Source organism: Haliotis rufescens, unplaced genomic scaffold (assembly GCF_023055435.1).
Source record: "Haliotis rufescens isolate VD_foot unplaced genomic scaffold, xgHalRufe1.0.p SCAF_17, whole genome shotgun sequence".
NCBI lineage: Eukaryota > Metazoa > Mollusca > Gastropoda > Lepetellida > Haliotidae > Haliotis > Haliotis rufescens.
The window spans coordinates 31,149,645-31,172,249 of record NW_025963857.1 but is presented as its reverse complement, the minus strand read 5'-3'; the positions used below and the strand labels follow the sequence as shown (position 1 = coordinate 31,172,249).

The window sequence follows — 22,605 nt, the reverse complement described above, 5'->3', positions numbered from 1 at the left end:
CATCCATAAATTCTCTTCCTTGTGCGTATCACTTCTAAACGCCTTTCAATGACTTGTTAGTGAATATTGTAATACATATGTTGATTGTATGCCACTTGTTTGTTGTTTTTGGTTTCACACTAAGTTCTTTTACGTACAGATGTCTTGGTAAGCATATTGTTTCAATTTGGGAATTAAAAACAGTATCTTGATCCCTGTTCACTGTCTTTAGTGTCTTTGTAACGACCTGCTTTAGGATATTGTCATTGCGACCGATCTGGGACAACCCTTGAATAAACAAAGGCTAATTACCCTGAAGCCATGGCGTGTATATGTCTTGAATCACTTAGTTGCCGTTATTTATAAGATACAGATCCCAATTGTTAGTCCCAGTTGTATTGTGCATCGACTGTCTGCCATCCTGAAGGAGCTGTGCAACTATGTCACTGATTAATTACTGTTGTTTATGTTTATGACTTAATCCATATCAGGTGACCTTGGGTATGTACGCCTTGGTCCAAAGGTGAAAATCAGAGAGGATCGAAGAGACGGTCTAGATCTTATTCCAGCCTAGCTAGGGTTAGACTAGGTGCTCGGGGGCACTCCCTAACACCATCACTACTATCACTATGTGCTGACATGGCACATATTGCTTCTTGTATGTATATATCTCACTGTATTAAGTAAAACTTGTATATACCGCAAGCCGTTGACTCGGTGTTGTCACTTCCTACCTAGAACCATACGCCGACCTCTTGCACATAGGAAAATGCAAACTAACATTACTCAACGCGATGTTAATATGTAAGCAACATGTTGTCATGACATGTTATTTTTGCTACACACGCTATTGAAGATTTATGGCTTTTGTGGTTTGGAGATGATGAGGTGACATTTTATTATATTTTGTTATTGACCTTCAAAGGCAGATTGTTGTTCATCTTATTATGATAAATAGGGTTAAGAACTTTTGATAAAACAAATGTAATGTGTGATAATCTCTTGTAATGAAACCTGGCATGTATGTGGGAACACTTTAAAGTCTGTTACTTACGGTGGCCCATAAGGGACATAGAGTTTTCAATATTTTGATATTTCACTTACTGTTATCGTAACCTTTTGCAAATATAGCTGGAATATTGCTTAGTGCGGCGTTAAACAACAAACAAACACAAAATAAGAGTCTTTTGTAAATTTATCATTTCTTTACGTTGTTTTCAAAAGATTTATTCTAAATAATGCTCGGAAATGTGAGACTGACAGATTATTCACATACTTTATGTACAAATTGTGACCTCGGTGTTGTAGAAGATGAATTCCATGTCATGTAACTCTAATAGCTAACTCCTTTTATTACTATTAGTAACCCACTCGCAGTAACTAATCTGTTACATTCCAAAGATATTATTATCATCAGATCTGTTGCTGTGTTCTTTAAGCATTTATGCAATATAAGATCACATACGTGATTCTGAGCCAGGAAGCTATGATTTATGGAGTAACCATGAAAGCGCCGTACAACTGAAATACTGTTCAAAGCGGTGTTACCAACTTTTGTGCACTGGGGAAGGTGAGTTGACATGAAATGAGGTTTAGAGTTGCGTTAAAGATTATTGCATTTACAAACAGACGTGCGTGCGTGCCTGCGTGCTTGTGTGTGTGTCTGCTTGAACTAGTCAAGGCTGTTGCCGGTTTTACAGTGCTAAGCCCACCGAAATACATGCCGCAGTGTAACATTGATACCCACCTAGACACCGTATACTAACCCCGAGCCCACGTCCCTCTGTTAACCCCTTAATGCCGAGCGCCAGGCAGAGAAACAACAAGTACCTTCTTTAGGTATGACGCGGCCAGGGATCAAACCATCGACCGTCTGGTCTCCGTGCACTTGGAGAACGCGCGAAATAACCACGGTATGTCTGTGTCCGTGAAACCACAGATGCAGAAACCGAGGTCACAACGAGAGAGTATGTAATTGGAAGCCACGACAGCTGAAGTGATTGATTAAGTGAACAGGACAAAAGCAACAAAAGATCTTAAACTGGTTCCACTGTTACCTCGCACAGCAAGCTAAATGCTTTCAGCGTTTACTCGTTTAGGTAGACGGGAGCACAGTCAAACAAGATCTTGGGACTCAGTGTTGGACATTGTATCCATGTAGACTGTCGACATCGATCCACCGTTCGCATTATCCCGTGGGTTTACCAATGCCCCCCTGGCGGTAGAAGTATAGATGTTACTGTAGGACGTCGCCAGCAGGCCTGTGTCCACACCTGACAACGTCTTAACGCTAGTTATATCTTATGCATGTGCTACTTTAGTTACACGGTAAAGATATTCATCATTTCAGCAGATGATTTTAAACGTGAGTGGCACCATGGTAACTCCCACAGACGCGTAGTCTCCTGTGCATCATTACTGAACGAAGGATGACAAGTACAGGACTGGACCAATCCATGATTTACTGTATGGCCTGTCAAACTCACAGCCTGTAAATATAACGACAGAACCCTCTCCATATTCATAAGACAACTCTGAAAGCAGAGTCCATTGTACGATCCCGACTGTATAATGAGCATGTGTTAATGAGTCACTATGAAAAAGTGATGATCCAAGGTGTTCGCGAAAAGGCGAGCGTTTATCCTGTCCCACCGGTGCCACGTGTCACATACAGATGCAAAGGCTAGTCAACTGTTAACTTTGAAAAAAAAAAACACGGGACCATATGATAGAAGTCAAATAGGGAATTGCATCGGAAATACATGCTAGATTGTAACTGAAAATCTTCGTTAATGTTTGTATGGTTACTTCAGTACAATACTAGATTTACACATGCTACAATGAAACGCTGTCTTCTGGGGGAACATTGATGGAACGCCCATATAGAATTTACGGCATAAAACGTAACTTTTATTTGTTAATTCGGGAAGGACGGAGAAGGAGGATAAGGGCCCTTCTTGGTCCACTTGAAATGTAAAATATAAAATTTAAAGAACGTGTAAAGCAGCATTAAGGCTCGTATGTTCAGACGGCTAATAACTAGCCTTCTTCGTTCACGTGCATGCTCTTCATTACCAAATACACTGCGAGAGTGAGTGAGTGAGTTTATTTAAGTCCGCTTTTAGCAACATTCCAGCAATATCACGGCAATTCTGGGACACCAGAAATGGGCTTCACACATTATACCCATGTGGGGAATCGAACCAGGATCTTCGGCGTGACGAGCGAACGCTTTCACCACTAGACTCCCCGACCACCCCTTACATTTCAAGAGAAAGTGTACACTGTTCACGTCCACGAGTCAAGATGATGTTTCACCTTATGTTTCTTTGAATGTTTTAAATCAGCTTGGGTCACGTTCAAATATTACGAAAGCGCTCTAAAACCATCCTTGACAACATATTTCAGGGTTTCCTATACATTTAGTGCTGTTATGAGTTTAGTTCACGCAATCGTTGGCATTAAGGAAGTCTAGTTTTGATTCATATGAACCTATTGGATAACTTTCATAATGCTTGGTGATGTCATATATTATGTAGATCTTGTGGGCAAAAGGGGCCCTTACCAAACCTTGTCCTTTTGTAATGTAATTAATTCATAGTTTCGCTGTAAATGAGCATGGACGAACCGGACATGTCGACATTACCATGGACACATCACGTGTAGACTTCTTATTCCAGGTCACTGTGTCTTATAACATGATTGCTATTGACGTAGGGATTATACATCGGCACGAGAATTCATTCATCACTTATTTCAAATTAATAAGCTTGTTTAACTATGTAGCCAATTAAGTTCGAATTCAGATTTGCTTCGATGAAGATGTCTTGGATGTCAGTCTTACCCGTGCTAGTGGGTTTCCACAAAGTGTTTTTTGACTTTCTGACTTTCCTCCCACATGACGCTGATATATAACAGTTACTGAACTACTGCTCAAAGCTGCGTTTACCACAACTCACTCACTCACTCATTCACAGTGTTTGAGTTTAATTCTAGACCTGATCTTACCAAATTTTCAAATGTTCCAACTCAGTACATTTCAATCCTATTTCACATTAATCTAGTGGACAACGCGTTTGCCAGGGGAATGGTAGGTCTGCGGTTCGATCGCCGGCCATGTCAAACCAAACGACGTTACAAGATAGTACTTTTTGTTAGCTTGAATGGCGCTCGGCATTAAGGGGTAAGAGAAGGATTTGTTGGCTCGGAATATATTGTGTCCGAGTGGTGTATCCGTATTTTACTACGGCATGATATCTATGTATACACACACGCGCGCGCGAGCGCACACAAACAAACACCATCCACATCGCTATCTAAATATAAGTACAATAATTTTGAACACGACTTTTCACGTCATCTCACCTTTTCCACGTATCATTGTTAAAGATATTAAAAAATACTTAACAATAACGATCCGCATCCGGATGTGTTGTGACAGTGTCTGTGTTTCTGGTCCGAGGACGCCATCAGATCACTATCCATGTAGCTTATGAGATAGTCTGATAGTGATGGTCTCAAAGCTGTTGTTGACCTTTAATGCTCCAATCTGTGTCCAGTGCTCAGCCTTCGTCGTAAACAGGGATTGACTGGGAGAATAACGACACCCTTGCTATAAACAATGCCAGGATGTGTCTTCTGCTTCTCAACACAGGGGCTAAGTGGTGCGAGTCAGATATCTGGAACTTGCCACGGCACATCCTCGTTAGCTGCTGGCCATTTATGAGCGTCTAATTCCCGTGAGATGGAGTGGAGCAAACGAAACCCATAAGCAAGTGCTTTTTGTAGTCTTGTCATGGAAATATACGAAGAATCAAGCAAATAGTATCTGACACCATCTTCAAGGAGATTATCGACGTGATGTTTTGGTTTTCAGGGATTTGGTAACGCCCCCTCCTTGATGTCATGGTTACCGGTTGCCCTGGTTATAGGATTCAGTTGAAGAGACACATCTCGATATTGCGCGGTAAACTGACGGAACTCTCCAAAGCGACTAGCGGCACCCTTGACCACTGCCTCCCGTGTGCCTCCCGTGCCCCCCGTGTGCCTCCCGTGTGCCCCCCGTATGCCCCCGTCTGCCTCCCGTGTCCCCTGTGTGCCTCCCTTGTGCCTCCCGTGTCCCCCGTGTGCCTCCCATGTGCCTCCCGTGCCCCCCGTGCCCCCCGTGTCCCCCGTGTGCCCCCCGTACCCCCGTGTGCCTCCCGTGTCCCCCGTGCCCCCCGTGTGCCTCCCATGTCCCCCGTGTGTCTTCCGTGCCTCCCTTGTGCCCCCCATGTGCCCCCGTGACCCCGTGTGCCTCCCGTGTCCCGCGTGTGCCTCCCGTGTCCCCCGTGTGCCTCCCGTGTGCCTCCAATGTCCCTCCCGTGTCCCCCGTAAGCCTCCCGTGTGCCTCCCAGTGCCTCCCGTGTCCCCCGTGTGCCTCCCGTGTGCCTCCCATGTGCCTCCCGTGCCACCCGTGTGCCTCCCGTGTGCCTCCCATGTGCCTCCTGTGTCCCCCATGTGTCTCCCGTGTCCCCCGTGTGCCCCCCATGACCCCGTGTGCCTCCCGTGTCCCCCGTGTGCCCCACGTGTCCCTCCCGTGTCCCCCGTATGCCTCCCGTGTCCTCCGTGTGCCTTCCCTGCCCCGTGTGCCTCCTGTCCTGTCCCCCGTGCCCCGTGCCCCGTGTCCCCGTGCCCCGTGTGCCTCCCGTGTGCCCCGTGCCCCCCGTGTGCCTTCTGTGTCCCCCATGTGTCTCCCGTGTCCCCCGCCCCCCCCCCCCCCCCCCGTATCCCTCCCGTGTCCCCCGTGTGCCTCCCGTGTGCCCCCCGTGCCCCTCGTGCCCCTGTGGTATGTGTGTTACCACGTGTGACGATAATGTATTCCAAATTTGTATTCATCAACATGAGTGTATTTGCAAGCAAGAAAGATCATTTGTGTTGAAGGCGTCATCTATAACGCTCGCCTACAAGCTACACTTTCCAGGACGAGCACATACAACTGACACTGACACTAAGTCCGGCCCCTGCAATGTGAGAAGACAACAAATGTACAGAAGAATTTATAGAACACTAATTATTTCATATTACTGTATGGATCTGTCATGGATCAGGTGAACCTGATCTGACTGCCTTCGTTGTCCTGTGGATAGAGCCTTTGCATGGATTGCGGAAGGTTTTTAGTTCAAGCCCCATACTATGTCCTACAAAAAGACATTAACAGATGGTACTTGTTGTTACCCTGTCTGGCACAAGGTATTAAGGGGATAAAGCAAAGACTGGGGGTATTCATGTCAAACTGCGCCATGGTATCTCAGTGGCTAGCATTATGAAACAGGAGTTAGTCCGGACCTTGTACAAGCACACACACACACACGCACGCACGCACGCACACACGCACGCACGCGTCGTTATATACGTGTGCAGTATAGTTTTGAACGCGACCTTCAACCCAAGTTCACCTCACTCCTCGTGTCACCTTCTACATGCAAGATGGCCATTGCTTTGTAACGGTCAGGATAAGCATTTATGTTCTCATTTTTCTGTTGTCATTCTTTTCAAAATGCGAAATAATTTGGAGAACTATTATGGAGATTTGTTTTCTTAAATGTAAATTTAAACAAATTAAGGCATTTTTCTTGTTGTGTACACACGCAATGGTCAAATATTTGGTTCGTTTCAAGTCCGTAGCGACGTACATCATCACCCTGTCAGGGAGTTGTTCAAATTTAAGCATCCTGTCACGTACATCGCTGGCAGTCCATATCGACTGGTGGTGCTACTATTAGAATGGTGGCGCCATTTTGGTTTCTTATTAATAAGCAGTAAGACTAACGAAGCGGAATGTTCACGTTTTCTCCAAATGCCAGTGCTGAAACCTTTCTAATCATTTTAAACATACGTTAGAAATATGCTGAACAAACTGATCATTGATGGAATATCGGCTGTGGCATAGTAACCACCAGTATATTACTGTATTAATGAGTGGACCTCAATACATTTGGTTTCGTCTAACATTTATTCCTCCCCCAATCAAAGACCGGTTTGTCTGCCCTCATGCGCTTGCTAGCTAATCCAACGAATGCGATTTGAAATAGGTCAGGGAACCAGTTAGTCTGTCTTACAGACCCTGATACAAATATATATCAATTACATCCCATGCAAGTCTATAATGTTTGGCAAGTCTAGATTACTGCAGTATCTGAAAATGAAGAGAGTCACTGGGCTCCCTTTTATTATATTTTTATTAAGATAACTGAACAACTGTCCATTTCAGTGACTAGATGTTAGTCTAGGAACCAGTCTTCGCCTTGGAAGCCCCCTGATTGTAAATGCGTAACGCACAGAATGAATTAGAACTGCCCCTGCCAAGACGGTTACCTGTGTGCAGATACCTTTTGTGCGCTGGACAATAACCGAACAATCTGAGGTAAAGTACGTCTTTTATATTTTTTTACTATTTCCCACTGAATGGGTTGTCTTTAAGAATATAACAGTATAACTACTTTGGTTCGTGGTATGCATTTTTATTATTATCAGAAATAATGTGTTTATACTAGAAGTGCCCTCTCTCGCGTGAAACTACCGTGCCAAAATACGAGAATCTCATGTTTGAAAGTCCAGTTAGGTTATTAGTATCAGTCTTCTTTAACTGAAACAAGGCTTATGTCATCGTATGACTTTTGACTGGTGCCTACATTTCAATATATTTGCTAAAATCCTATACTGTATGACATTGTGTACCGGGTACCGAATGGCCGTCGACGGATACATACGTTCGTAAAAGAGTTGTAGTACAAGTATAACCCCACTGTGGTTAATACAAGCCCCGGTATGTCATATAGATACACTGGGACATATGTTTATTGTTTTCCCATGGCTGTTTATTCTTGACCATTTTGTTGAAGCAACAAACTCACCAAACACTAAAGTTGCTATTTACGTTGATCTGGGTCCACGTCGAGGTCTGCTATTATTTCAATCTCGGCTCATTTGCCCTTATTAGAGGAGACAATACCAGTCGATACTTGACCATTTAGCCGCTAATGTGTATTATTTGCGATTGCCTCGGGTTGTACAAGGCAACTCGTTACAGGGTTGTTTCTGGTACATTGGGAATGGTATAATGGCCAAATATGCTTCACCTTGCATTGTGGGACAATGTAACAAGTTCAGCATTGATGCATATGCTTATAGAAAGGGTGATACAGTTTGGACATACTTCCCAACAAGCCATCCGAAAGAATTATCTTTCATATTTTGCCTGAATTTAAATATGCTAGTTTATCGTAATACGGGGTGTTACGAGTTCTTTGTCCTCTAACTACAATACCGACAGTCACACTAGCAGCGAGGGAGACAGGAGTGAATGACAGGTGCGAATAACAAAATCAGAGAGACAGGGAGAGACATATGCAGTCAGAGACACAGATATGGAGAGTCACGCAGTGATAGACGCACGCAGTGAGAGACAGACATGGTGAGTCACGCAGGGACAGATAGACATGGAGAGACGCAGTGAGAGACACACGCAGTGAGAGACAGACATGGAAATACACGCAGTGAGAGACAGACATTTAGAGACACGCAGTGAGAGATAGACATGGAGAGACGCAGTGAGAGACACACGCAGTGAGAGACAGACATGGAAATACACGCAGTGAGAGACAGACATTGAGAGACACGCAGTGAGAGATAGACATGGAGAGACACGCAGTGAGAGATAGACATGGAGAGACACGCAGTGAGAGACACACGCAGTGAGAGACAGACATGGAAATACACGCAGTGAGAGACAGACATTGAGAGACACGTAGTGAGAGATAGACATGGAGAGACACGCAGTGAGAGACAGACATGGAGAGACGCAGTGAGAGACAGACGTGGAAATACACGCAGTGAGAGACAGACAGTGAGAGACACGCAGTGAGAGACAAACATGGAGAGACGCAATGAGAGACAGACATGGAGAGACACGCAGTGAGAGATAGACATGGAGAGACACACAGGGAGAGACAGACGTGGAAACACGCAGTGAGAGACAGACATGGAAATACACGCAGTGAGAGACAGACATTGAGAGACACGCAGTGAGAGATAGACATGGATAGACGCAGTGAGAGACAGACGTGGAGAGAGACACAGATATGGAGAGTCACGCAGTGATAGACGCACGCAGTGAGAGACAGACATGGTGAGTCACGCAGGGACAGATAGACATGGAGAGACGCAATGAGAGACAGACATGGAGAGACACGCAGTGAGAGATAGACATGGAGAGACACACAGGGAGAGACAGACGTGGAAACACGCAGTGAGAGACAGACATGGAAATACACGCAGTGAGAGACAGACATTGAGAGACACGCAGTGAGAGATAGACATGGATAGACGCAGTGAGAGACAGACGTGGAGAGAGACACATATATGGAGAGTCACGCAGTGATAGACGCACGCAGTGAGAGACAGACATGGTGAGTCACGCAGGGACAGATAGACATGGAGAGACGCAGTGAGAGACACACGCAGTGAGAGACAGACATGGAAATACACGCAGTGAGAGGCAGACATTGAGAGACACGCAGTGAGAGATAGACATGGAGAGACACGCAGTGAGAGACACACGCAGTGAGAGACAGACATGGAAATACACGCAGTGAGAGACAGACATTGAGAGACACGCAGTGAGAGATAGACATGGAGAGACACGCAGTGAGAGACAAACATGGAGAGACGCAGTGAGAGACAGACGTGGAAATACACGCAGTGAGAGACAGACATGGAGAGACACGCAGTGAGAGACAAACATGGAGAGACGCAATGAGAGACAGACATGGAAATACACGCAGTGAGAGACAGACATGGAGAGACACGCAGTGAGAGATAGACATGGAGAGACACACAGGGAGAGATAGACGTGGAAACACGCAGTGAGAGACAGACATGGAAATACACGCAGTGAGAGACAGACATTGAGAGACACGCAGTGAGAGATAGACATGGAGACACGCAGTGAGAGACAGACGTGGAGACACGCAATGAGAGACAGACATGGAGAGACGCAGTGAGAGACAGACATGGAAATACACGCAGTGAGAGACAGACATGGAGAGACACGCAGTGAGAGACAGACATTGAGAGACACGCAGTGAGAGATAGACATGGAGAGACGCAGTGAGAGACAGACATGGAGAGACGCAGTGAGAGACAGACATGGAAATACACGCAGGGAGAGACAGACATGGAGAGACACGCAGTGAGAGATAGACATGGAGAGACGCAGTGAGAGACAGACATTGAGAGACACGCAGTGAGAGACAGACGTGGAAACACGCAGGGAGAGACAGACATGAAAATACACGCAGTGAGAGACAGACATGGAGAGACACGCAGTGAGAGACAAACATGGAGAGATACGCAATGAGAGATAGACATCGAGAGACACCCAGTGAGAGACACACGCAGTGAGAGACAGACATGGAAATACACGCAGTGAGAGACAGACATTGAGAGACACGCAGTGAGAGATAGACATCGAGAGACACCCAGTGAGAGACACACGCAGTGAGAGACAGACATGGAAATACACGCAGTGAGAGATAGATATCGAGAGACACCCAGTGAGAGACACACGCAGTGAGAGACAGACATGGAAATACACGCAGTGAGAGACAGACATTGAGAGACACGCAGTGAGAGATAGACATGGAGAGACACGCAGTGAGAGACAGACGTGGAAACACGCAGTGAGAGACAGACATGGAAATACACGCAGTGAGAGACAGACATGGAGAGACGCAGTGAGAGACAAACATGGAGAGACACGCAATGAGAGACAGACAAGGAGAGACAGACATAGAGAAACACGCAGTGAGAGACAGACATGGCGAGTCACGCAGTAAGAAATAGACATGGAGAGACACGCAGTGAGAGACACACGCAGTGAGAGACGGACATGGAGACACACAGAGTGAGAGACAGACATGGAACACGCAGTGAGAGACGGACATGGAGACACACAGAGTGAGAGACAGACATGGAGACACGCAATGAGAGACAGACGTGGAGAGCCACGCAGTGAGAGACGGACATGGAGACACACAGAGTGAGAGACAGACGTGGAGAGCCACGCAGTGAGAGACACATGGAGAGACACGCAGTGAGAGACAGACATGGAGAGACACGCAGTGAGAGACAGATATGAAGGGACACGCAATGAGAGACAGACATGGAGAGACAGACATAGAGAAACACGCAGTGAGAGACAGACATGGCGAGTCACGCAGTAAGAAATAGACATGGAGAGACATGCAGTGAGAGACACACGCAGTGAGAGACGGACATGAAGACACACAGTGAGAGACACGTGGAAAGCCACGCAGTGAGAGACACATGGAGAGACACGCAGTGAGAGACAGACATGAAGGGACACGCAATGAGAGACAGACATGGAGAGACACGCAGTGAAGGACACATGCAGTGAGAGACTGACATGGAAACACATGCAGTGAGAGACACAGACATCAGAGACAATGCAGTGAGAGAGACACAGACATGGAGAGACATAAACGGCGGTAAATATATCCAGCCAAGGACTCTACCAGGTAGGGTATATTTCCCTCATCATAATCTCACTTTACTACCCTCTCAGGGGCGGTCGGGTAGCCTAGAGGTTAAAGCGTTCGCTTGTCACGCCGAAGACCCGGGTTCGATTCCCGACATGGGTACAATGTGTGAAGCCCATTTCTGGTGTCCCCCGCCGTGATATTGCTGGAATGTTGCTAAAAGCGGCGTAAAACGTACTCATTCACTCACTCACTACTATCCTCTCAGGATCAAAACACTCCCTTTCAGAATATAGTCAATCCCTCTCATGATCAAAACACTCCCTTTCAGGATATAGTAAATCCCCCTCAGGATCAAAACACTCCCTTTCAGGATACAGTCAATCCCTCTTAGGATCAAAATACTCCCTTTCAGGATATAGTCAATCCCTCTCAGGATCAAGACATCCCATCCCAGGATACAGTCAATCCTCCCTCAGGAGCAAAATACTCCCTTTCAGGATATAGTCAATCCTCCCTCAGGATCAAAATACTCCCTTTCAGGATATAGTCAATCCCTCTCGGGATCAAAACACTCCCTTTCAGGATATAGTCAATCCCCCTCAGGATCAAAACACTCCCTTTCAGGATATAGTCAATCCCCCTCAGGATCAAAACACTCCCTTTCAGGATATAGTCAATCCCTCTCAGGATCAAAACACTCCCTTTCAGGATATAGTCAATCTCTCTCCGTATCAAAACTCCCCCTTTCAGGATATAGTCAATCCCCCTCAGGATCAAAACACTCCCTTTCAGAATATAGTCAATCCCTCTCAGGATCAAAACACTCCCTTTCAGGATATAGTCAATCCCTCTCAGGATCAAAACACTCCCTTTCAGGATATAGTCAATCCCTCTCAGGATCAAAACACTCCCTTTCAGGATATAGTCAATCCCTCTCAGGATCAAAACACCCCCTCTCAGGATATAGTCAATCCCTCTCAGGATCAAAACACTCCCTTTCAGGATATAGTCAATCCCTCTCAGGATCAAAACACTCCCTTTCAGGATATAGTCAATCCCTCTCAGGATCAAAACACCCCCTCTCAGGATATAGTCAATCCCTCTCAGGATCAAAATACTCCCTTTCAGGATATAGTCAATCCCTCTCAGGATCAAAACACTCCCTTTCAGGATATAGTCAATCCCTCTCAGGATCAAAACATCCCCTCTCAGGATATAGTCAATCCCTCTTAGGATCAAAACACTCCCTTTCAGGATACAGTCAATCCCTCTTAGGATCAAAACACTCCCTTTCAGGATGTAGTCAATCCCTCTCAGGATCAAAACACTCCCTTTCAGGATATAGTCAATCCCTCTCAGGATCAAAACACTCCCTTTCAGGATATAGTCAACCCCCCTCAGGATCAAAACACCCCCTTTCATGATATAGTCAATCCCCCTCAGGATCAAAACACTCCCTTTCAGGATACAGTCAATCCCCCTCAGGATCAAAACACTCCCTTTCAGGATATAGTCAACCCCCCTCAGGATCAAAACACTCCCTTTCAGGATACAGTCAATCCCTCTCAGGATCAAAACACTCTCTTTCAGGATACAGTCAATCCCTCTTAGGATCAAAATACTCCCTTTCAGGATATAGTCAATCCCTCTCAGGATCAAGACACTCCCTTTCAGGATATAGTCAATCCCTCTCAGGATCAAAACACTCCCTTTCATGATATAGTCAATCCCCCTCAGGATCAAAACACTCCCTTTCAGGATATAGTCAACCCCCCTCAGGATCAAAACACCCCCTTTCATGATACAGTCAATCCCTCTTAGGATCAAAACACTCCCTTTCAGGATACAGTCAATCCCTCTTAGGATCAAAACACTCCCTTTCAGGATACAGTCAATCCCTCTTAGGATCAAAACACTCCCTTTCATGATACAGTCAATCCCTCTCAGGATCAAAACACTCCCTTTCAGGATATAGTCAATCCCTCTCAGGATCAAAACACTCCCTTTCAGGATATAGTCAATCCCTCTCGGGATCAAATCATTCCACCCCCACCTCAAGATACATCGCTAAATACACAATATGACTTACACATTTTTCAAGGCATGTATTAATCAATAATTTAATTTACGGAAAATCCATATTCATTATATACAAATGGCATATACATATATAGTTTCATATTTAAAGTATATGGTTATATGACTGCAATATTATCGACGTGATGTAATTTTTTAACCCACTCATTCATTCACATTGAATGCCGGTATCGTCCTCATGCATGTTAATTAACTATTCCATAATTATTAATAAATAGATATCGTTCAATGCTTTTTTTATTTTAATTATATAAATATAGCCAATGTAAAGGTTTGTTTTGCTAGTTGTGGTAGTGTGGTGCTTATCGCCAATACAGTATGGAGAAAGTATAAGGGGAATGTTCTTGTTCTGGGTGTGTTTTCATCATGCAAGGGGGGAGTGATATGATACTAAGGGGAGTGATTTGATCCGGGGATGTGACCTGATCCTGCTACACTGGTAGCACCCGCCACGCGCAAAATTTGCAGTGCTGCCTGATTCCGCCCAGCGAAGAAAATATATCCTTTTAGTTTTTGTATTCCTTCATTATTGATTGAGGCGACAGATGAGAAACGTTGATGCTCAATAAACGTGTGATGGTCAGTTGGTCAGTTGATGAGGTTAGTCATTGATGATCTGAAACACGATCTTTAGCAATGCATTTCAACTTTATTATGTATTCTGCCATGACTTTGGAAAGTACTCATTTCTTGTTGAGCGGTCAGAGGTTTCAAATCACAATAACCACCTCTGACTGAAACTCGTGATTTGAGGACGAAACGCAGCGGAAGATAATATAGAACAGGGCTTCTTCTCGTTCGGGTTCAAATTCTGGATGTGACTACTTTCTTTGAAAGGAGAAAAGAAACAATTTTGTTGTTGTCAAACCCGGTGCGTCATGGTCAGTCTGGGTAATGAGGGATTAGCATAGAGAATGAAGCGTTTGCTCGTCACGCCGCTTACCCGGGTTCGATTTCCCATATTCTTAAAATATCTAAAAACCTTTCTCGGAGACCTATGTCACGATGTGGCTTAAGTGTTAAACCAAAATCCCTCCTCCTCTGGCCATCGCTGTGATAAGGGCGTCCGGAACAGATTGACATCGAGCTGGAGAAAATATTTCCAAATGATGACGCTGTCCGAGCCCTAATGGTATGTGCGATGTGAGTCCCAGCATTGTATGGAGATCGCTCGATGATAGTTAACTTTATTAGATCAACGTCAACCTTGCTACAATTGATTGCCCCACTATCATCAACGCTACTGGTGCGATAGGAATAAACTAAATGCCAGCTTTCAGTACCAACCATTTGTTTACAGTCACTGACAGGACAATTCTGAGACGCATATGAGATGCACTCCTCGTAAACAACAGCTGAATATTTAGGTAGTACTGGGCATACATGTGTTAAATGTGTGATCTCCACTAAGTGTAAGCCGTTTCAAGGTCAAACCTGTCTCAACATTTCCTCTCGGGCCCAGATGTTACCAGCCACGCAACCCCACACAAAGCAGGTTAACAATAAGGCAATTCAGGCCTACACCAGGCAGGTAAACAATACCACAACGGAGGCCAACACCAGGCAGGTAAACAATACTACAACGCAGGGCTACATCAGGCAGGTAAACAATACTACAACGCAGGGCTACACCAGGCAGGTAAACAATACTACAACGCAGGGCTACACAAGACAATTAAACAATACTACAACACAGCAAGCCTACACCAGGCAGGTAAACAATACTACAACGGAGGCCAACACCAGGCAGGTAAACAATACTACAACGCAGGCCTACATCAGGCAGGTAAACAATACTACAACGGAGGCCAACACCAGGCAGGTAAACAATACCACAACGGAGGCCAACACCAGGCAGGTAAACAATACTACAACGCAGGGCTACATCAGGCAGGTAAACAATACTACAACGCAGGGCTACACCAGGCGGGTAAACAATACTACAACGCAGGCCTACATCAGGCAATTAAACAATACTACAACACAGCAAGCCTACACCAGGCAGGTAAACAATACTACAACGCAGGCCTACATCAGGCAGGTAAACAATACTACAACGCAGGCCTACATCAGGCAGGTAAACAATACTACAACGGAGGCCAACACCAGGCAGGTAAACAATACCACAACGGAGGCCAGCACCAGGCAGGTAAACAATACTACAACGCAGGGCTACATCAGGCAGGTAAACAATACTACAACGCAGGGCTACACCAGGCAGGTAAACAATACTACAACGCAGGGCTACATCAGGCAATTAAACAATACTACAACACAGCAAGCCTACACCAGGCAGGTAAACAATACTACAACGCAGGCCTACACCAGGCAGGTAAACAATACTACAACGCAGGGCTACACCAGGCAGGTAAACAATACTACAACGCAGGGCTACACCAGACAATTAAACAATACTACAACGCAGCAAGCCTACACCAGGCAGGTAAACAATACTACAACGTAGGCCAACACCAGGCAGGTAAACAATACTACAACGCAGGGCTACACCAGACAATTAAACAATACTACAACGCAGCAAGCCTACACCAGGCAGGTAAACAATACTACAACGTAGGCCAACACCAGGCACGTAAACAATACTACAACGCAGGGCTACACCAGACAGGTAAACAATACTACAACGCAGGGCTACACCAGACAATTAAACAATACTACAACGCAGCAAGCCTACACCAGGCAGGTAAACAATACTACAACGTAGGCCAACACCAGGCACGTAAACAATACTACAACGCAGGGCTACACCAGACAATTAAACAATACTACAACGCAGCAAGCCTACACCAGGCAGGTAAAGAATACTACAACGGAGGCCAACACCAGGCAGGTAAACAATACTACAACGGAGGCCAACACCAGGCAGGTAAATTATACTACAACGGAGGCCAACACCAGGCAGGTAAACAATACTACAACGCAGGGCTACACCAGGCAGGTAAACAACACTACAACGCATGCCGATACCTTACAATTATACAATACCACAACGGAGGTCAACAGCAGGCAGATGAACAATACTACAACGCAGAGCTACATCAGGTATATAAAACAATACCACACCGATGGCAGGTAGTCGACTCATGGAACATAATTCTATTTCCCGTATATTTATGTTCTAATGGAGGAGAGGATTGTCAGTATGGGCGTTGTACGGATACATGTGGGGAGCAAGTTCGTCACGGACATACGGATGAAGACGCTGATCCAGAGAACTTATATTAATACATACAATTCATAATGGACGTTTGTTACTGAAATATTTGTTTGTTATCGCCACACAGAATAATAATCACGTAATGGGTAAAATGTCACATTTAACGTCACCTCACCAAACTTGATCATCTGAAAATACCTTCATTGCAGTAACAATTTTCAAGGTACAGGTGTGTTTATGTTCTGTATCCTCGGGTTAATATATAACGCTTGCTTAAGGTAAGCCATTGAGTCATACACAAAGGCTGGGGATATAGAGTAACACGTGACTTAAATTCGTCTAATGGAATTCCGTTTCTACACACGATTCCACTTAAGACTTAAGTATAAATATACCCAATGAGACTTAAAAGAGCACGACAGTGGAAGCCTCGTTTCTACACACGATGTCACTTAAGACTTAAGTATAAATATACCCAATGAGACTTAAAAGAGCACGGCAGTGGAAGCCTCGGTTTGGGGTTAAACAGAGATTGAATTGAACGTTCGATGGCTACCTTTAGAGTTTTGGGGCGGCAGGGTAGCCCTGTTGTTAACGTGTTCGCTCGTCACGTCGAAGGTCCGGGTTCAGTTCCTCCATGGGTTGTAATGTGTGCAGCCCATGGTGGGTTTGGTGATACTGTTGAAATATTATAAAAGGTGCCATAAACACCCTCATTCACTCACTCCCTGCTGTTGGTTAACGTGTTTTCTGTTGCAGATTCTGAATGGACAAAATGGGTACCATGAAACCACACATCGCCATTGACAGATTCAAGACAATCAAACTCGCCACTATCTGTTAGACTAATATGAAACATGTTTATGTTTAATCTAAGGTTGTGTCATGTATCGAAAATTACAAGCAACAGAAGACATTTTCATAATCATAAGACAAATACATGTATCCACTAAAAGCCCTACCGTTCCCAAAAGGACACTGACCGTTGAGCATATACTTTTAGGATGTTTAGAGTCCGCGTATTATTGTTAGAATCGCTTACTCTGTGCAACATATACAACGATATATGAAATCATCGAATTGTTTATTAATGAATTTGCGCCTTATTCCACAGTGAACCTTATTAATATTTATTGATTTATGTACTGTTTTTCTTTCTGTTTGTAAACTATATTTTCATTTCATTATGCAGTGTTTGACATATGGCAAACTAATCATTTCTTTATTCATACCATATTTGCTTCTATTTCAGCCTTCATGGATCACATTGCAGAGAAATAAATTATTAGATTGTGATATTAGGTCGTGTTCACGAGACACACAACCTTTCATGCCAAGTCAGTGTAGTCGGGGTATAGATCCCCTCGGTGAATTAGCTTGTTTCTGGGGCTGGCAAGTCAAGAGACCCACATCTGTTACCATCGAATGATCGGTGTCTATGATCTGGCGTCGATATATGCTCGTGACATTATAGTAATGTCACCCATAGACAAATGTCCACTACTGAACCTGCTGTGAGAGCACACTATGTCGCCTGGTGCTTAGTTTAGACTGATGTTTATTGTTGTCAAATCAATTGATTGTTAGATCTGTGTTGTCTGATGGTATTATAGTCAGATTAATTGACTGTTAGACCTTAGTTGTCTGACGGTATTGTAGTCAACCCAAGTGACGTTTAGACATCAGTTGTCTGACGGTATTGTACTCAACCCAAGTGACGTTTAGACCTCAGTTGTCTGACGGTATTGTACTCTACCCAAGTGACGTTTAGACCTCAGCTGTCTGACGGTATTGTACTCTACCCAAGTGACGTTTAGACCTCAGTTGTCTGACGGTATTGTACTCAACCCAAGTGACATTTAAACCTCATTTGTCTGACGGTATTGTACTCAACCCAAGTGACGTTTAGACCTCAGCTGTCTGACGGTATTGTACTCAACCCATGTGACGTTAGACCTCAGTTGTCTGACGGTATTGTACTCAACCCATGTGACGTTAGACCTCAGTTGTCTGAAGATACTGTACTCAACCAATGTGACGTTTAGACCTCAGCTGCCTGACGGTATTGTACGCAACCCAAGTGACGTTTAGACCTCAGCTGCCTGACGGTATTGTACGCAACCCATGTGACGTTAGACCTCAGCTGTCTGACGGTATTGTACTCAACCCATGTGACGTTAGACCTCAGTTGTCTGAAGATACTGTACTCAACCCATGTGACGTTTAGACCTCAGTTGTCTGACGGTATTGTACTCAACCCATGTGACGTTAGACCTCAGTTGTCTGAAGATACTGTACTCAACCCATGTGACGTTTAGACCTCAGTTGTCTGACGGTATTGTACTCAACCCATGTGACGTTAGACCTCAGTTGTCTGACGGTATTGTACTCAACCCATTTGACGTTAGACCTCAGCTGTCTGAAGATACTGTACTCAACCAATGTGACGTTTAGACCTCAGCTGCCTGACGGTATTGTACGCAACCCAAGTGACGTTTAGACCTCAGCTGCCTGACGGTATTGTACTCAACCCAAGTGACGTTAGACCTCAGCTGTCTGACGGTATTGTACTCAACCCATGTGACGTTAGACCTCAGTTGTCTGAAGATACTGTACTCAACCCATGTGACGTTTAGACCTCAGTTGTCTGACGGTATTGTACTCAACCCATGTGACGTTAGACCTCAGTTGTCTGACGGTATTGTACGCAACCCAAGTGACGTTAGACCTCAGTTATATGACGGTATTTTACTCAGCCAAAGTGTCGTTTAGACCTCAGTTGTCTGACGGCAAACCACACTACTACGAGTTTCATTACCACCACCACCAGCTGAGTGGGTCAGACCGCTGACAGTCCCGGATGGGACTAAACCCCCATAAGTTCCAGAATTTTACTTTACTATCAAAGAAAGTGTTATCTCAAGTGTTACACCACTACCACGACCATCTTGATAAGTGTATGTGGCTACTACTACCAATCCTACTGATGGTTGTGCAACCCCTCTGCTAGTACAAGTCCCTCGAAACCCTTCTAATATCATCTGTCTTTGACGTCAGGTGGCGGCCATGTTGATGCTCGTACTGACAGTATCGCTACCAAGGACAAGAGAGCGAGCCCGATGTTCTCAACTGCTTCCAAAAAGGATGGTCGTCCATCAGCTGTTGCCATGGGAACCACAGCGGGCGCTATCTTGGTTGTCGTATTGCTTGGCATCGTCCTGCTAGATGTAACGACTCTCATCCGCCATCTTGGAATTATGAAGCACAATTTCAGGAAGATTCTTCATGAAGGACAAATCGAGAACAAAGACGAAGAGAAGAGACGTGGACGACCCAAAGAAGCCAAGACTCGCAGACCTGAGTCGAAGAAGTCATTTTTCCCGGTAGCACCCATGTCACAGATGACAGACGGACGTGACATGGCCAAGAGTCGGGGAAAGAGAAACAGCCTACATCGAACATCCTACAGCTCTCGCCAGATCATGTCGAGTGTTGTCTGATGCTGTCAGCGTCAAGGACATTCGTAGTGTGGGACATCCCTTGTGGTTATAACGTTTGCCTGCTCCATGGAAGACCCGAGTTCGATTTCCGAAATGGACAATGTGTTGTTTGGTATCAGCCACTGTGATTTCGAAAAATGCATCATAAAAACACACTCACTCGTTCACCCCGAACACAAAATGCAAGCATCACCCGGATTAATAATCTCTTTTCCAGAGAGAACTGTGGTTATTTAAGGCTTGTTGTAATTAGAATATCTGTAGCTCTGCCTTACTCTTACCATAGTATCATATGTATATGTTATCAATAACCCAGTAGCAAGTGTTCTTGAATGTATCTTTGCAAATATTTTGTTTTTTGACCTACGATTTGCCCCCAAAGTGTCCAATGAGCGGAACCTTTTAAATTTCGTAAAATGTGTCTCAGACCGATCACTTGAGTGAGGTTGTAAGCCCTGGGAAGTGGGCGGGGCAGAGGGTGGGGTATTTGAGGGGTTGCTAGTATGCACAGGAGAGGGTGGGTGACAGCTGTCATGCCATGTTCCTGGTAATTGGTATTGAGTTGTAGCAAGACGCGCTCACCAGCAGAACAATTTGATAACGGTTTGTCCCGAGGGGGGACAACTGTTACCACTTTAGTATCTTAAGTCGGGCCTTTCTTCTAAATTGTATTTCTATTGTTTTATTGTCCGGTATAATGATATTATTCCAGTGTCAAGTCGATTACGCATCCATTGACTATTCATTGTATTTGTGTGTAAGTTAATTAAAGCTGCAAAGACAAAGATGGTTTTTACCTTTCTCGTATACATATCATAGTCCAGTGTTTCGACAATAGTCGCAAAGCAATTACTTAGAATTAATATCTCGGTCTCGATCGCTGTCCTGTCTCATTAAATCAGCTCTTTATCTTGACGTGAAATCTCGGTCTAGACCGCTACACATTGTATCACCTTTATTTGACAGTGATGTCTCGCTCTAGACCGCTACACATTGTATCACCTTTATTTGACAGTGATGTCCCGCTCTAGGCCGCTACACGTTGTATCACCTTTATTTGACAGTGATGTCCCGGTCTAGACCGCTACACGTTGTATCACCTTTATTTGACAGTGATGTCTCGGTCTAGACCGCTACACGTTGTATCACCTTTATTTGACAGTGATGTCCCGGTCTAGACCGCTACACATTGTATCACCTTTATTTGACAGTGATGTCCCGCTCTAGACCGCTACACATTGTATCACCTTTATTTGACAGTGATGTCCCGGTCTAGACCGCTACACGTTGTATCACCTTTATTTGACAGTGATGTCCCGCTCTAGGCCGCTACACGTTGTATCACCTTTATTTGACAGTGATGTCCCGGTCTAGACCGCTACACGTTGTATCACCTTTATTTGACAGTGATGTCTCGGTCTAGACCGCTACACGTTGTATCACCTTTATTTGACAGTGATGTCCCGGTCTAGACCGCTACACATTGTATCACCTTTATTTGACAGTGATGTCCCGCTCTAGGCCGCTACACGTTGTATCACCTTTATTTGACAGTGATGTCCCGGTCTAGACCGCTACACGTTGTATCACCTTTATTTGACAGTGATGTCTCGGTCTAGACCGCTACACATTGTATCACCTTTATTTGACAGTGATGTCCCGGTCTAGACCGCTACACATTGTATCACCTTTATTTGACAGTGATGTCCCGCTCTAGGCCGCTACACGTTGTATCACCTTTATTTGACAGTGATGTCCCGGTCTAGACCGCTACACGTTGTATCACCTTTATTTGACAGTGATGTCCCGGTCTAGACCGCTACACGTTGTATCACCTTTATTTGACAGTGATGTCTCGGTCTAGACCGCTACACGTTGTATCACCTTTATTTGACAGTGATGTCCCGGTCTAGACCGCTACACGTTGTATCACCTTTATTTGACAGTGATGTCCCGGTCTAGACCGCTACACGTTGTATCACCTTTATGTGACAGTGATGTCCCGGTCTAGACCGCTACACATTGTATCACCTTTATTTGACAGTGATGTCCCGCTCTAGGCCGCTACACGTTGTATCACCTTTATTTGACAGTGATGTCCCGGTCTAGACCGCTACACGTTGTATCACCTTTATTTGACCGCTACACATTGTATATACAACCTTTATGTGACAGTGATGTCCCGGTCTAGACCGCTACACATTGTATATACAACCTTTATTTGACAGTGATGTCCCGGTCTAGACCGCTACACATTGTATATACAACCTTTACATTTGAAATGTTTTCGATTCCACACATTCCTGTGTAG

At 44.8% G+C, this 22,605-nt stretch overlaps 2 protein-coding genes across 2 annotated transcripts; both read left to right on the top strand.

Moving 5' to 3' along the window:
* The first annotated feature begins 5,044 nt into the window (after positions 1-5,044).
* LOC125381073 (vegetative cell wall protein gp1-like) lies at positions 5,045-5,899 on the top strand. The gene has a single exon (XM_048397265.1). It carries the CDS (start codon positions 5,045-5,047, stop codon positions 5,897-5,899), a length of 855 nt encoding a protein of 284 aa, XP_048253222.1.
* Positions 5,900-10,192: 4,293 nt separating this feature from the next.
* LOC125381215 lies at positions 10,193-21,066 on the top strand. The gene is made up of 2 exons (XM_048397878.1): positions 10,193-11,558; positions 19,852-21,066. The coding sequence occupies exons 1-2, from the start codon at positions 11,447-11,449 to the stop codon at positions 20,292-20,294; spliced, it is 555 nt and encodes a 184-aa protein (XP_048253835.1). The 5' UTR covers positions 10,193-11,446; the 3' UTR covers positions 20,295-21,066.
* The last annotated feature ends 1,539 nt before the right edge of the window (positions 21,067-22,605 follow it).